Below are 16,342 nucleotides of genomic sequence, written 5' to 3'. Positions count from 1 at the left end.
GTCATGAGGCATCAGTGTATTACTCCCTGCTAATTCAGAGTCTGGGGGGCAGAGCTTTAACTTCTATCAAGAGATTATGGGAGAAAGATTTAAATTTGAGTGTGGGCTAGGATTCTTAAAAACGTCAAGTCTGCATCTAGAGATGCAAGGGTGTGCCTTATGCAATTTAATATTTTACATAGATTCTATTGGACCCCATCTACATTGTATAGGTTTGGTCTTAAAGACAAACCCACCTGCTGGCGATGCCAATCAGAAGATGGAGACACAACCCAAGTTTTTTGGGGGTGTGGTAAGATCCAAGAATTTTGGTTGAAGATTCAGAGTTTTGTATGTGACGTGTTGGGCACTCAAATTTCGTTTTGCCCCAAACTCTGTATTTTGGGAGATGAGGCGGTCATAAATTTGGGGGATAAGTACATAAAAAATTGGGTTTTGACCAGTGTTATGATTGGTAGGCAGATTATTTTAAGGGGATGGAAGTCGTAGGGGTAACAGTGGGGGTTTAATGTTAAATGTGATTCATTATATATGTTGTGGTTTTTTCTTTGTGATAAGTCTGAATCAATAAAAATGTAAAAAAAAATAAATTAAAAAAAAAGAATATTTTGTATTCCCGAAAAAACTTAAGAAAGTTCTTATCTTTTTTCTTAAGATAGTTCTTAAGAAAAAACGTAAGCATTCAAATTCTCGAAAAAAAAATTCTTAAAAATCTTCGTAAACAACATCTTAAAGTTAGGATAATCTCACAGTTGTCTTAAATTCTAAAAGGTAAGATGTTTAATGAATTAACTTTTTCATGTTTAGTCTGAAGTTGCAATGGGCTGTTTACTTAGAAATGTGATTTTAGACCAAAAAAAGTGTTTTGTGTTTAATGATATTTTTATTTTCAGCTTGTAAACCATGTAAATGTTATCATAAAATTCAAACAATAAATGTTGTTTTGAAGCTTCTTAATGTGGTGACCAATCACGCTAATTCAAACGGATGCGCTGCATATAGCGCTCTCTCTCCACGATCTTTAGAGTTCATATAAAAAATAATAATTATAACATTAGAAAGTGGAGATTTTCTTTTTCACCCCCCATCCACATCCCTATCGGAGTTGGGCACAGTGGAGACAGCCTCCGCCACCCTTTCCCATTTACCCGCCTCTTAATTTCCGACATGATATAATTCTCAAGCTTCCCAAGGAGAACTTTTTCCTTGCAGTAAATTCCTCAACAAGAATATCCAGCTCTTGTCTACTGAAGTTTTTTTCTTTTCTTTTCCTCCATTTAAAATTAAAAGTTATCAAATGGTTACCAGCAAGTAAATTCTCCTGTGATGGTTAATGTCGTTAAACTAACACATCTCACGCACTTTACATTCAAAAAAAATATATGAGAACTTTTGAGAAGAATTTTTCAAGAATTGCACTTAGGAACGTTCTTACGAACTTCTTATAATTTATTCTAAGACCTTTCTTAATTTTTTTCTTAAGAACATTTACGTGAATCCGGCTCCAGGTCACTATATGTTTTTATGACATGGAAAAGAGCAGCGTGAACATTCTGCCTAACATCTGCTTTTATGAAGGACGTCATAGTGGTATGGAACAACATGTGGTGGAGTAAACGATGACTATTTTCATTTTTGGGTGAACTATTTCTTTAAAGTTTCTCAGTATCATTATTGAGGTGTAAATTATTCTCCAGACTGCTACTGAAGCAACACATCACAATGTTGCACGTTCCCTGTTACTTTTCTCAGCACTGGTCAGGATGAGAAGTATATATTTGTACAGTGTACAAATTTCTTAAAAAATTTGAGTTTTGAATGCAGCTCAACAGAGGATTGACTTTCAAGACCCTTGTGTTCCCCCTATGAGGAAGACTACTCCTTATCTTGTAGAAAACATTACATAACATTAGTGAGTTACATTTGCTGAGAAATGACTGTCACTCACTCTTGTCACCTCCTCCAGTGAGTATCGATCGAATGAATCCCTCTTTCCGCCTCTTGTCCTCCGGGTTGGGAGGCAGTGGTTTGGAGCCATGGTTGAGGGGGCCTGTGTCTTTACTTGACGAGCCAATCATGGTGCTAGTGTTTCTCATGGGTGGAGCTGGTGGCTTGTCTTCTACTTCTCCATTGTCTGACATCTTTAGCTCTATGTGTGGCTAAATCTAAAACACAACCAATCAGAGTTGGAGTTAGTGAAAAGAGGAGTAGTTGAAGTCAATCAACAGTAGGGGTTGGTAGAATGAAAGCACAACAGAGCACAACAGTGCTCGTCCATTTTTTCAGCCGTCTTGGCTCCAGAGGTATTTTTCAATTGATTTTTTTCCATAGGGATTTCATAAAATTCTTTATAAAAGCCATGAACCAAACCAACCAGCTCCGAGGTGAATCACAACTTTTATTTGAAGCACAAATTATTTAAAAATTGGACAAAAGGACAATAGGTACAAGCCTGTGTGCTTAACATTTTTAATGAGGGAATGAATCACAATTCCATGAAGCATTGTGAATGACGTAATCGAATTAAAAAGGATGAAAAAAAAAAAAACTACTGATTTAAAGTTTGTTGATCATAAGTATAGAAACAATAGATTTTGATATTATTTCAAGTAGTTTCCGAATATAGGGAGACCGTCTCAATTCATTTACATGAGACATTCATAGTGCGTCATGGAATGGGCGATGTCTGCAGAGCTTGTTTGCCAAATTGCCACATTTTGTTCGCCGCAGTTCTCTTTAGGAAATACCGCTATTAAAAACTATTTTTAAAAGATGAAGTTGAAATATCATGGAACTGATGGCTTCAACAGAAGCATATACCATCGACTGACAACCTCGGAGCTCAAGGTAGGTCTGTCTTTAAAGGCTTTTAAGTTAAAGTTAAAAATCAATTCCGCTATGGAAAAAATGAATGGGATATTTACTTCTGGAACCAGACTGTTATGCTCTCTGTCGGCACAGCCATTAGCCAGGAAAATAAAAAATGGCACTCCATGTCAAAAAGGCTGCCGACCCCTATATGCTATAGATTCACACCGAAGAGAGGATCCAAGCCATATCTAAGAACAGAATATCATAGAGACTTAATTCATGTACAGCACATTGCACAAACAATGCAGGATAGGTTCTATGCTGGATTTTTATATTTGGGGTTTGGAATTTATAATGATCTCCCCTTGTAGAACAACCAAGTATGAACATTAACCAAAAACATGATTCCTGATTAACCAAAGCATGACCCCATGATTCAGCACAGCAGCTCCGACACCCCTGTGCCCCCCTCAAGCATTACATAAGACTGACAAGTCTGTATTATTTTTGGCTTGTATATGTATGTGTGCAAACAATCCAACCAAGACACGGAGATAACACGGTGTCAGAATAAATACAAGCACTAAACACATGCAAAGCCCTGACAAACAAACCAGCTTAGACATATAAAGACAAGACTTTTTGTTGATCTTTTTTTAGATCATTAATGTGGGCAAACACTGACCCTATTAACACATTCTGTAATAAATACTTGACCTTACCAAACTCTTCTCTGCATATTGACACCCAACCACAGCCAGTATTCCAGTAAGAATAGGACTCCAAATCCTGACCATGCAGACTTTGTGTGTCTGAGAGACAGTGTGTGTGTTGCCGGTTTTAAGAGGTTGTGCCCTCCCTGATGTGATGTCACAGGTGAGTTTGATCTGTGAGTGACTCGCCATGAATGGTGTAACATGATATCGCAGAGCAGACTGAGAACTACACACACACACAGACAAAACAAACCGTAATACCCATAAACACTCTTAATCACATATCAAACAGACAACTAAATGCAACAGGGCAAACAAACACATTATTAGACACATCACAAGAATGTTAAAGTCACACTAGAGTTCGACAGTTAGTGAAAGAGTATTTCAGACAGACAGGGATTGTTGTGTGAGTGAAGAGTCGATCTGGACATGTGAACCACCAACCCCCCCCCCCCCACCCTTACACAAACACACACACACACACACACACACACACATAAAGCTGACTGAAAAGCGCACACAGCTCCATGTGGATTCACATTTCAGACAGTGCTGTCACTTTTAACAGAGCTCTGTCATCACACTGGTCTCTTTAATCACACACACAAGTGACAGTTTTTAAAGGAGAAATATTTGCACCCGGAATGGATTTTCAGGGGCATTTAACTTTTTTTTTGCATATATAACACACAGCATGTTTTTTTACATTTAAGTGTCTTCAAAATACTAGTTTAAAACACAAAGACAAGTGAAACAACAAGAAGAATGAGGAAATTAGAATGTCTCGGGGACTTTGGTCTGTCTGCGGTAATTAAATTGACCTCAAGTGCTGTTCGACCGTCACACAAGCTTCTAACCAGGTGCTTCTTATTGGACTAAACAAAGGGCCTCATTCACAGAAAAACTTGTGTGTTCCCCCTCTATAGTCTGAATAGCAAAGACAAGAATAAAGTTCAGCTACAGGAAAACAACCACATAAAAACCAAAGCAACCTACCCTTTAATATACTGTGACAAGAAATCATTTCAGCTTGTACCTCAGACTCAAACGTCTGTTTATTATGTCATTCATACTTAAATTACATGATAAGATCTGATGATTTTCCTGAGCTGCTTCAGTGCAGCTGTGACGTACTGGCGAGACATCAGACATCAATGTGGCATGACTGCTCATCTGTGAAAGCTGTGGTCGCTCAGGTCTTATTATTTAGAAAACTGTTGCTGACACACTACTTGTAGATCGCAAGGAGAATTCCCATCCACTGGAGGCCATGATGAACATGACACAGTGAATAAGGTCAAACACACTCCAAAAACACCCCTGCCAAGACTTAAAACATTCAGCTTTAGTCACCATCTCAAGAACTTTCTCTTCAGCTGTCTCTCTGACATGTCTTTACTCTTTTATACTGTCTCTATTGCCATCTTATCCCTTTTTACGGGGTCATTTTATGAAGAAAACAAAACATACCTAACAAACTAACTGTCCAGCCAAACTAACAAACAAACCACACTAAATAATTCACCAACTGAACTAAATAAAGAAACCAAACTAAATAACTAACTAACAGACTCGATAACTAACTGACAATCAAACTAACTAACTAACTAATCAACCAAACTAAATAACTAACCAACCTGAACTAAATAACTAACCAACTAAACAACAAACTAACCAAACAAACTAAATAACTAACCAACCAACCTAAATAAAACATTCAACCAACTGAACTAAATAACTAACTAACCAACCCAACTAATTAACTAACTAACCAACCCAACTAAATAACTAACCGAATAACCAATTAAACTAAGCGACAAAACAGTAACTAACCAAATGATCTAAATAACTAACCGACCAATCTAACCAAGTAACTGACCAAACTTAATAACTAACTAATCAAACTAAATAACCAACCAACCAAACTAAATAACCAAATGAACTAAATAACTAATCAACTGAAATCAACCACTTGACTAACTGACCAACCAACCAACCAAACTAACAAAACTAAACAAACTAAATAACTAACTGACTGACCAACCAACCAACTTAACTTAGTAACTGACCAAACTAAATAACTAACTGAACTAAATAACTAACCAATTGAACCAACCGACCAACCAAACTAACTAACAAAATGATGTAACTAACCAAAATAAATAACTAACCAAACAAAATAAATAACCAACCAAACTAAATAACTAACTGACCAACCAACCTAAGAAATTGACCACACTAAATAACGAACCAACCGAACAAAGGATCGATCGACCAACCAACTAAAATAACTAACTTGCAAATGGAAATTGGTAACCAACAGACCAACCAAACTAACTAACAAAATGAAATAACTAACCAAACCAAATACTGTTATTAACGCTTTCTGTCTGGTACTTTGATACATACCATTTTGGAACTATAATACACACCAATGATTAACACAGAACATACATGGTACTCCAAGATATACTCCAAAGAATATCATTATATAGTTCCATGGTACATTTACAAAAAATATAGTATAACCATGTTACATTTTACGTTTTAAATATGTAACAAAAATAACATGTCTTTTTGGACACATTAAAAGCATGGTAATTCCATGGTACATCTTTAAAAAAAAAACATTCATGTCCAAAAAACCAAGATACTGCCACGGTACATGTAAAAACAACAGATTGCTACTTTTTTTGTAAGTGTTGACACTTGAAATTACAATTCAATTAGCAATCTCTCTAAACGAATAGCCGGCTGGTATTTCTATCCAGTGTTACCCAGAACAAAGTGTTTTGGAGGCAACTGGAATACTGTGCGATGAGCCGCTCAGAAAGAGATCAGGTGGAGTTATTTTAGCTCATGTGAAATCACACAGAACAAAAGAAACATCATTCATCAAGATAAGAATAGCACCCCCCCCCCCTTCATAGAGCGCAGTGTGACTGAGACACAGCTGATTCAGTTATTAAAATAGCCAGCACTGCTATAAATTTAGGAGCATGGTGAAATTAAGAATTGTCCTGTCAAGGAGCAGAGTAAGGGAGTAGGGAAAATCGAATAGCTGGCACAGAAAAGTTTCATTTTAATTCAGGGCTATCCTCGACAGACTCAAAGAACAAAGCAGATATATGAAGGTTTTTGATCATTCTGAATTCAAACCATTAAAATGCTGGTGTTTTGACATCTGTTTGAGTCTCTTGACAGTTTTTGGGAAATGCTTTCTGAAGTGGTTTCTCTGACACTCGGTTAATTTGCACCTCAAGCCGTGTGTCTGTGGAGAAACGTCCTTTATCAAACCCGCAGCTCAAGGCCACGAACAGATTTTCATTACCGCAGTGAAGCCATGCCGCGACAGAATTGGCACACATGCTGTTTGATCCCATTCAAACTGGTGCTAAGAAAATTATACTAAACAGGGATATGAGAGAGAGTGTATACACAAATACACACACAGTGTAGACAAGTGTTTATTAACAGGGAATAATGTTTCTTTCTGTTTCCGAAACTAAAATTACAAAAGCATCTTTAAACACGTGTTTTTTCATGAGCATCATTTTGTTGATTCTGTAAACAAATGTAACTGTATTTCAATGTTTCAACCAGGGGGTTGTCCATCTCTTTTTCAAGGTTTCAAAGACCGTAATAATGTAGCCAGTCTTAAAAATACAAAATATAAAATCTGAGCGCTCAAAAGCACCCACTTAGACATGAAGTCTGACCATGTTCTCTCCTCTCTCTTCTGCCGTTTTTTTTCTTCCTGCAAATTCTCTTCCAGTGAAGACATTCCATATAAATGAAATAAACCTTTCTCTTCTTTCATTCCAGTGCATGCATTCAGATTTCCAACACATGTCCTGCTTTTGCACCTCAAAGAACCTTATTTGAACTTCTGAGCACTCGCGCTCTCCTCTTCTACATACAGTCTGCTCTGACACACAGTAACAGGCTCGCGGACATGACAGATCCGTTTCATAACAAGTCTACTGAGACCAGAATCCAAATCAAGACCACCTCCTCTTCCAATCCATCAACTCTGAAAGCTCATTCACAGACAGCATGAGGAAGAGACTTACAGGAAGGTAGACAACATAAATCAAAACTGACCCTTTTTACTTGTCCTAACCAATTTTCCAGCGACAAGTAATGCGTCTGTCCGCACTGAAGATGAAAATGCTGTGCAACATGATTTTATCACAGCCAATCAGAACATATTTGGTGTTTAACATATAGTTAAGTGTACCAAGACTTTGGACCAATGAGATTTCATGTAAAAGAATAAGAAAATTAATGGTGAGATGGATTTCCATTTTGAACATTTTTAAACGAATAAGTTACATGAAATGCCGATTTATTAATCGACTCGCATCTGATTTAAACTCAGGTGATGCAAGAGGAACAACGCAATACTCTAATGAGCATAAATAGCGCACACACAATTTGGGTAAAATAGTCAGTTTTCTATCATATTAAACCATTTTTTTTTATCGATAATTTTCAGTATTGAAAATATTGTAAGTATATTTATAAACAACATTTCTCTTACTTTGTCCACCATCTTGGATTTATTTTTTCCACCGAGCTCATCACAGTGCATTCTGGGATCGCCTACCCAGGGAAGGATACATACGATGATACCTTAGAATTTGGCCAAAACAAGATATCTTAGGAGGCAGCATAATTAATATACCTGCCTTTTGGAACTGCCTTTGCCTCGGGAGCGTGCCTATGATGTCTTAAAATGCCCGACAAAAACCTGACAAAGGAAGAAAACTGTATTTACATGAGATTTGAAATATTCGACTTATTCTCCGTTTTTGACGTCAAACCGCGAAGAGGCATGCGCACAACCCTTGCACACATTGCATAAAGCCCTGTACACACATGCAGCGACTTCCAGCGACAAAGCGACCTCAGCTCGTTCATTGTCAATGAGAGCTGGCGACTTACGGTGACACGACAAAGTTGAGAAAAGTTTAACTTTATGCAAATGAGTGAGTTTGATTCATACATTGATAGTTCGTTCATCTTATTAATGATATGATGCAATAAGCACTGCTGCAGCTCATTTAAAAACACTCTCTCCTGAAGAATGTTCATTTTTATGGACAAGAAAACTGATTCCTTATCAAATTAGAATGAAATCGTAGCTTTACTAGCAAAATGCCTCATCTGTGATCATATTTTCAAAAGACATGGCCAGTAGGGACACCCACTGGTGAATTCATAGTACAGAGACTATCAACATCAAGCGATAAAGTCGCTGCAAGTGTATACGGGGCTTAAGCTGGTAACAACGCCTGTAAAATTAATGGGTGTAATGGGCAAAAATGTACTGTGTCGATCGGTTTATCCTTAAGCCGTTTATGATTTTATTATAAAAATTATTTTATTATTTATTCACACCGATAAAGGAAAGCTGTTTAATGCATTTACATGACCACACACATTGTTGGCTTAATAAGCATAATCGATGTAAGAAAATGCATATAAACATGCTCACTGTAACAAACGCTGAGTTTTAAGGACACTGTGTCAAGTTAAAAGTAGTGGAAACTTTCAAAAATCATTTGAAAATGTAATTCTGTTGTGCTTTGCTCAGGCACCTCTCATTCTGTGGCTGGTTGTGAGGTTTGTTGAGGCGTGCTGACTGCCCCCTACTGACAGGGCTCATAAAACACAAAGTTACATATGTTTCAAACTTGAATTGCTCTGAGGGTAGAAAAATATGTACTTTTATCATAGGATTTATGTGCAAGTCAGGGGGCATGATTAATTGCGCTAATTTTTTATGTAATTAATCTCACTAAATTAATGTGTTAAATCGACATCCCTATTTTAAAACCATATAATGGTGGAACAGCTAGCCTATATATATATATTCAATACATTATTTCAAAACTGGGTGAATTCTCCCCGTCATGCACAGAATCTTTCACACAGCGGAACACACTCAGGGCTCAGTTGTGTCAAACCTCTGTTGGTCTGTCATCCTGGAGATCCAACTTAAAAACAAACAAACATTCAAACCCAGCAGGACACTATAGTTCACATCTGCACAGGAGGACACTTTCTCCCTCCTGCAGTTAAACTGGGTAGTGGGCCAGCCCGTTTGCTGGAGCTCAGCATTCATGCATATAAACAAACAAACACACCCTCCAGACGAAATTACACATTTTGATGTTCAAAGACGGAATGCACATTGCATATGAGCAGCAGACACACAGTGTCAAAATGAGCAATGTGTTATGAATACACAGACAGACATCTATTAAAAGATGATCATAAAACAGAGGCGGTGACCACGGGGTTGTTTTACAGACTGTTACAGCTTTATGTATATGCTAATGAGTTTATCACCAGGAGGCGGGGTGAGGCAGAGACTTCAAGTGTATATTTTATCATATATTAAAAATGGCACAGTCCACCAGATACTAAATATACACAGAAATTATCTGAGGTTTAATTTTTTGTTATATTTTTCCTAAAAGAGCATCGTAGAGAGAAATCAAGCAAAAAGCATATTTCAAACATTTTGAATAATAATTGATACATCATGATTGTGTCTGCATATTACAGCATGTTTATAACAAAAATGACAAGCCATCATGACAAATGTTCCAAATGTATTGTCACCTGACATCTAGGAGCAAAAATCACATGTGAATATGCTTCCATATGTACGATGGTATATTTACATAGTTATCACAAATATCACCATGTTAAATGTCCAAAAAGGTTATAATACCATAGTAGACTTGCCACGATATCATAATTTCCACACCGGTGCGGTGTTCACGTTCAAACCGACTAACACCGGTATTACCGCTGGTTGGACACTAAGTAGTACTATGGGGTAATTTTCATTAAGCAATAGCCTACACAATAACACAAGGCAGCTTAATTTCAAACTTTGAACTTTTTTATTTAATTTAACAAAAAATTAAAATGGAACTGAAAAAAAATAAGTGCAATTAAAATGTGTGCTGTTCAGTTGTGAAGGGCAACGAAAAATCTCTTTGACAACGAACCTACTTCATCTGTGCATTCTCTCCATCATGGGCTACCGGTCGGGTATTTTGTTGTCTGGGCAAATACGTCACTTATTGTGGGTTGTTGCAGGTTTAATGTTGGTGTTTTATTACCTATCATCCCAGGACCCAGTTTAGCTGCATCAGAAGGGCAATGACTTTGAATGTGTGTGAATAAATTTGTTTTGTTCCCTCCTAGGGCTGGGCGATATGCAAGAAATATGTTCACAATATTTTTATAAAAAAAACAAAAACATATATATATATATATATATATATATATATATATCTATCTCACAATATCCAATTACATCGTCAACCCCCCTGGCTGAGGGATCAGTGAATATTCTTGCTTCAGTGATTTTGCATTGAAAATTAAATTGTGCTTCAAACTAAACGAAAAATCAATTAAAATAATGATGTGGTAAAAACAAAAAAATCATATATAAACACATTTCCATTTACCATCACGCAAGTATCCATCTATGACAACAGGCGGAAAATTACTAATACAAATTAAGATCTAAAAACAATTATAAATGCACCGAATACCTTCTGATGGCCTCAGAGAATTGACCCGATTGAAATACATATATAATAATATTTTGTTGCGGAAGGTGGAGTTTTGTCTATTCAGGGCAAGACAGTCATATTTTGAGTTGGGGGACAAAGCAGGGAAGCTTTTGGCTAGATATATAAAGCAGTGAGAGTCTTTTTCTACCATTCCCTCAGTGAAATCAGCTGGTGGTGAAATATTTACCTCAGCCATTAATATTAATAATGCTTTTAAAGAATTATATCTTGATCTCTATAGTTCCACGTCTTTGTCTACTGATGAAGACTTTAGAAACTTTGTGGAACCATTAGATCTCCTTAAATTGACAAATGAGCAAAAAAATTCTCTTGATTCAGAGATAACCTTGGAAGAGCTTGGCGAGGTAATTAAGGACTTGCCTATAGACAAGGTTCCGTGGCCAGACGGTTTTGCCGCTGAATTTTTTAGATCTTATGCTACAGAACTGTCTCCACTTTTGTTAGAAGTTCATACAGAATCATTAAAGAATGGAAAGCTTCCGCCAACCTTGACACAAGCCCGGATCAGCCTGATTCTTAAAAAGGACAAAGATCCAAGAGAGTGTCAGAATTACCGTCCAATTTCCCTGATCCAGCTAGACGTAAAAATATTGTCAAATATTCTGGATAACTGATTAAGTTTTGACATCTCTTATACATCAGGTGGGGTTTATTCGGGGCTGCAGCTCTTCTGATAACATTAGGCGTTTCATCAATATTATGTGGTCAGTGGTGAATGATCAGACTCCGGTCACGGCCAGCTCACTTAATGCCGAAAATGCGTTTGATATGGTAGAATGGGATTATTTTTTTAAGATTTGGAAATATACGGGTTCGGATATACTTTTATTGAATGGATTAAGTTACTTTATAGACACCCGGTAGCGGCGTTTCAAAAATTTTTTACTCTGGATAGGGGCACCCAGCAGTGTTGCCCTCTTTCCCCAATACTGTTCTGTCTTGCCCTGGAACCATTAGCAGCCGCGATAAGAAGGGAAGATGATTTTCCAGGGGTGGTGGCGGGAGGTATGGTGCATAAGCTTTTGCTTTATGCAGATGATATTTTATTATTTGTCTCTGGCCCCATTAGATCTATGCCTTGCCTCCATAGAATTATGAATTCCTTTTCTAAGTTCTCGGGATAAAGAGTCATAAATTGAGAACCACTGGTCTAGCATGTTTACATAGGAAAACAATTGAAAAACAGCACAGACGGATGAAAAAATTGCATTCGGTGTGAATGGCCCCTAACACAGTTGTTGTCAACCGGTTTTGCTGCAGGATCCCAATTTATATCGGACAATTAGTGGCGACCCAAAAGAGTGCCAAAATTCTTTAGCGTACAAAACATAAACATAAAATGTCCTTAAAATTAAACTTTGAAATGTATTAATATTACCATTAATTGAACAGGCACAGCAATATCCTTGCTCAGTCCGTGCTTCCTGAAATGTGAAACACTGCCCCCAGTGGCCAAAGCAGTAAGTGTTGTTATGTGTATGTGCATGTGTTAGCTCCATTTTCCAGGTGTAATGTCCACAGAGGGGCACCAAAGCGAGCTGTTAATTAAACTGTTTAGAGCTGTACAGGCTGTAATACAGTGAAGACGAATGCATATTTTTGGGGGTTTTAACCCAAACTCTAAACCTAACCATCAGTGCATTAAAAATGTAATGCTAGAGAGAAAAATGCAACCTCCGAATCGCACTCATCACTGATTATGCAAGCGCGATTACCTCCTGGTTTCAATGCGGGACCCGAACCCATGTCTCCCACGCAGCTGACACAACGCGTTTCCCAATTGCGCCATTCGCAACCCAAATCAGAACAGACCTGTAACCCATTTTTGGGTTTTGAGGTTCTAACATGCTTTAAACTTTTCGATTACCACATAGACATTTACATGTATTTCCCCTGCAGATGCTTTCTAACTAAATTAATCTGTCATTACAAAAAATAACACTGGAAACAGGGAGTACACACTTCAGGGGAACCATAAAACTTCAATTTAGATCCCATCAACCCTCCAGCAACTAGGCGACTATCCACGATGCTAGGAGGGGCGGCATCCCTCAACCTCTACAGCATAATCTATTAGACACCTTGCAGCGTGTCGCTTTAGATTAGATCTACGTGCATCATTCAGTTGAGGGGATATTATTGGAGAGACCCCCTCTGAAGTGTTAGTTTAAGGAACATACGCTTGTCTTGCTTTCTTGGTCCTCTGGGAGATGAGAGAGACAATAGCATCGTTCTTTTTTTGCGGAACAGTGGTGGGGTGGATGGGAGGGTCTCTCTGTGTCCCTAAAGATGAGGGGGAAGGGATTATACAGGTCTACAGTAAAGGAAAAGAGAGTGAACTAATGGTGTTTGGATCATGAACAAATTGGTGTTTTTGAACAAATCTTTTAAAGGGTTAGTTCACGCAAAAGTGGAAATTCTGTCATCATTTACTCACCCACATGTCATTCCAAACCCATGCAAATTTCTTTTGTTGAACACAAGAGGAGAAATCTTAAAGAAAATTGCCATGTCTCTTTTTTTCCATACAATGAAAGTAAAGGGTGACTGAGGCTGTCAGTCCCTAATATATCTAACATTAAGATTACTATAGGATGTTACTGAAACTCAATCCATTTATTTAGGCTACTGTTACCATTTGCTATAGCTTGATAAAAGTCAAGCCTAACAGTTGACAAAGTTGAAGAAAAACAATATACTATATGCAGATTTGTATCACTTTTTACTTTTTTATTATGTATCAGATGTATATTTAGATTTTAATGAAGGATGACAATACTTGTTTTGGTCATGTGTTATGGAATGAATCTGTTGAGTGAATATTCAATGCCACACTGAAAATCCTCAAAACAACATCAGCTCGACACCACCTATTGGTGTCATTATGATCAAATGAGGAGCAATTCAGTGAACGAAACTGACTGAATCTTTTTGGTAAACGATATCTAAAGATTCAACTCACTGAAAATAATAAAAACACTCCGCCACTAGAGTGAATCTGTGATGGCACATTCTGGAAGTTGACTAACAGGAATGCCCTGTAAGAAACCCTGAAGACAGCCTCTGTGTGGTCGATTTTATTGATCTACCCTGGGCCAGTGGCTTTACTGCGGCTCTGTTTGCATTTCTAAGCGCTGAGTGGTCTAAGACAGGCTCTGAATATCAGATCAATAGTGTGACTCACTTCTGTTGGGTAGTCCTTTATTTCAGACAGCAGTCAGACACAGCACATAAGAATCCCACCATACCATGTGTCTACTATATGTCTCTAGACATCTAAGGCAAGAGAAAGTGTTTAAATATATGCACTAGAAATTTAAGAAGTTTTTTTTTCTCCTAAAAGAAGCTTTTTTATTTTGTTTTTAGGCTAAAAGCCTAACAGAGCTTTCATGAAACAAAATAATAGTGATAACAAGAATCACTGGGAAGTTATGCTGATAGTAATGAATATGAGAATCAGCAAACTCTCACAAAGTGATGTTTCAAATCCTTATTCCATTCGGTCATAAACAACCTTCAGCTCTCTAGGGTCAGTATAGATAACAGGTTGTCTTCTTCATCTTACAAGAGATCCTTGACGTACCATATTTGTCTCTTGAGCTCTGAGCAGGGCCGTCCTTAGGGCGGTGCAACTGGTGTGGTCGCACCAGGCCCCGTGCTTCGTGGGGGCCCAACAGCAATCGCTATCGAGGGGGATAGACGATAAAGGGTATCATATCAACCCCCATTGCTGGACACCTATACACACACAAACATAAACCCCTAACACATGAAATCTTATTACACATCTAAACATCAACCCTTAACACTTTAAACGTACAGTAGACATTCACTGAGCACTTTATTAGGAAAACTATGGTCCTAATAAAAGTTCCTGACATGATCTTCTGCTTTTGTAGCACATCCACCTCAAGGTTCGACGTGTTGTGCATTATGTGATGCTATTCTGGTCACTACAATTGTACAGAGTGATTATCTAATATACCGTAGCTTTTCCGTCAAATCGAACCAGTCTGGCCATTCTCCATTGACCTCTCTCAACAACAAGGCGTTTCTGATCGCAGAACTTCCACTCACTGGATGTTTTTTGTTTCTGGCACCATTTGCCAACAATAATGCCATGGTCTAAATCACAGAGATAAAATTTTTTCCCCATTCTGATGGTTGATGTAAACATTAACTGAAGCTCCTGACCCATATCTGAATTATTTTGTTTACTGCACTGCTGCCACACAATTGGCTGATTCCTAGATAATTGTATGCATAAGTACGTGTACAGGTGTTCCTAATAAAGAGCTCAGTGAGTGCACACATCTATATATTAACCCAGAAACATTTGATACCTATATCAACCAATAACGCTATACACCTATACTCCGATCAGCTACAACATTAAAACCACCTGCCTAATAGATACTGTATACCCACCAATATCAACCCCCAACGCTGGACACTTACTGTATATACAAACCTATATAAACCCCTAAACTAGACCAGGGGTTCTAAAAATGTTTGGTCCAGGACCCAAATATGACATTTTGTGTTTATCTGGTACCCAAACTTGCAAAATCGTACAATATGCTTAATTTGCTATATACGTTAAGATATTCACTTTATGACTAAAACTATTGTTGTATAGACAGACTCTTTCAAAAATATTTTTGGAAAATGATTGTTTTTTCAGACTAAAAAAACATTTTAACTTTAATTAAACATTAGCACATGCACACAAACATGCACACTGCACACTAGCAAATTGCAGAAATAAAAAAAAAAAAATCTTACATTCTGCAACCCCTACAAAAATGTGCCATGGCAACCATTGTTTCTGCCAAAAATACCATAATTACTACAGTTATGGTTAATAAAATAAAAAGATATATTTTAAAAGATATATATATAAAATTATAAAACTGGGGGGGGGGGGGGGGGGGTACGTTTTTAGTCAGGAAAACATAGAAAGATTCTGAAAGCTTTTTACAAAATTTACACACCTACTGTATAAATCAACCCCTAATGCTAGACATTGATACACATAAACCCCAACTCTATTCAATGTTATATCAACCCCTAACTCTACAAACCTATAAATACTATAATCAATCCCTATCCCTACACACCCAAACATCTCTATATCAACCCCTGTGTGTGTGCTGATTGCACTAAGTACCAGTCCCCCAATTCAATCCA

At 37.5% G+C, this 16,342-nt stretch overlaps 1 protein-coding gene across 3 annotated transcripts in view; it reads right to left on the bottom strand.

Annotated features, from left to right (window-relative positions):
* pak1 (p21 protein (Cdc42/Rac)-activated kinase 1) overlaps positions 1–16,342 on the bottom strand; it is a 71,710-nt gene that overhangs the window by 27,729 nt on the left and 27,639 nt on the right. For 2 of the 3 annotated variants that reach the window (XR_007899777.1, XM_051724326.1), the window contains exon 2: positions 1,949–2,165. Coding sequence is in view for 2 of the 3 variants with exons in the window: in XM_051724326.1 (XP_051580286.1) it covers positions 1,949–2,141 (193 nt within the window). In the remaining variant the exon portion in view is untranslated. Of the gene's footprint in view, positions 1–1,948; positions 2,166–3,533; positions 3,610–16,342 lie in introns of those variants that run through there. The other variant, XM_051724327.1, reaches the window with a different exon arrangement.

The sequence above is a fragment of the Myxocyprinus asiaticus genome, chromosome 18, assembly GCF_019703515.2.
Source record: "Myxocyprinus asiaticus isolate MX2 ecotype Aquarium Trade chromosome 18, UBuf_Myxa_2, whole genome shotgun sequence".
Lineage (NCBI taxonomy): Eukaryota > Metazoa > Chordata > Actinopteri > Cypriniformes > Catostomidae > Myxocyprinus > Myxocyprinus asiaticus.
Note: the sequence above shows the minus strand (reverse complement) of the source record. Positions and strands in the feature narration are given on the sequence as shown.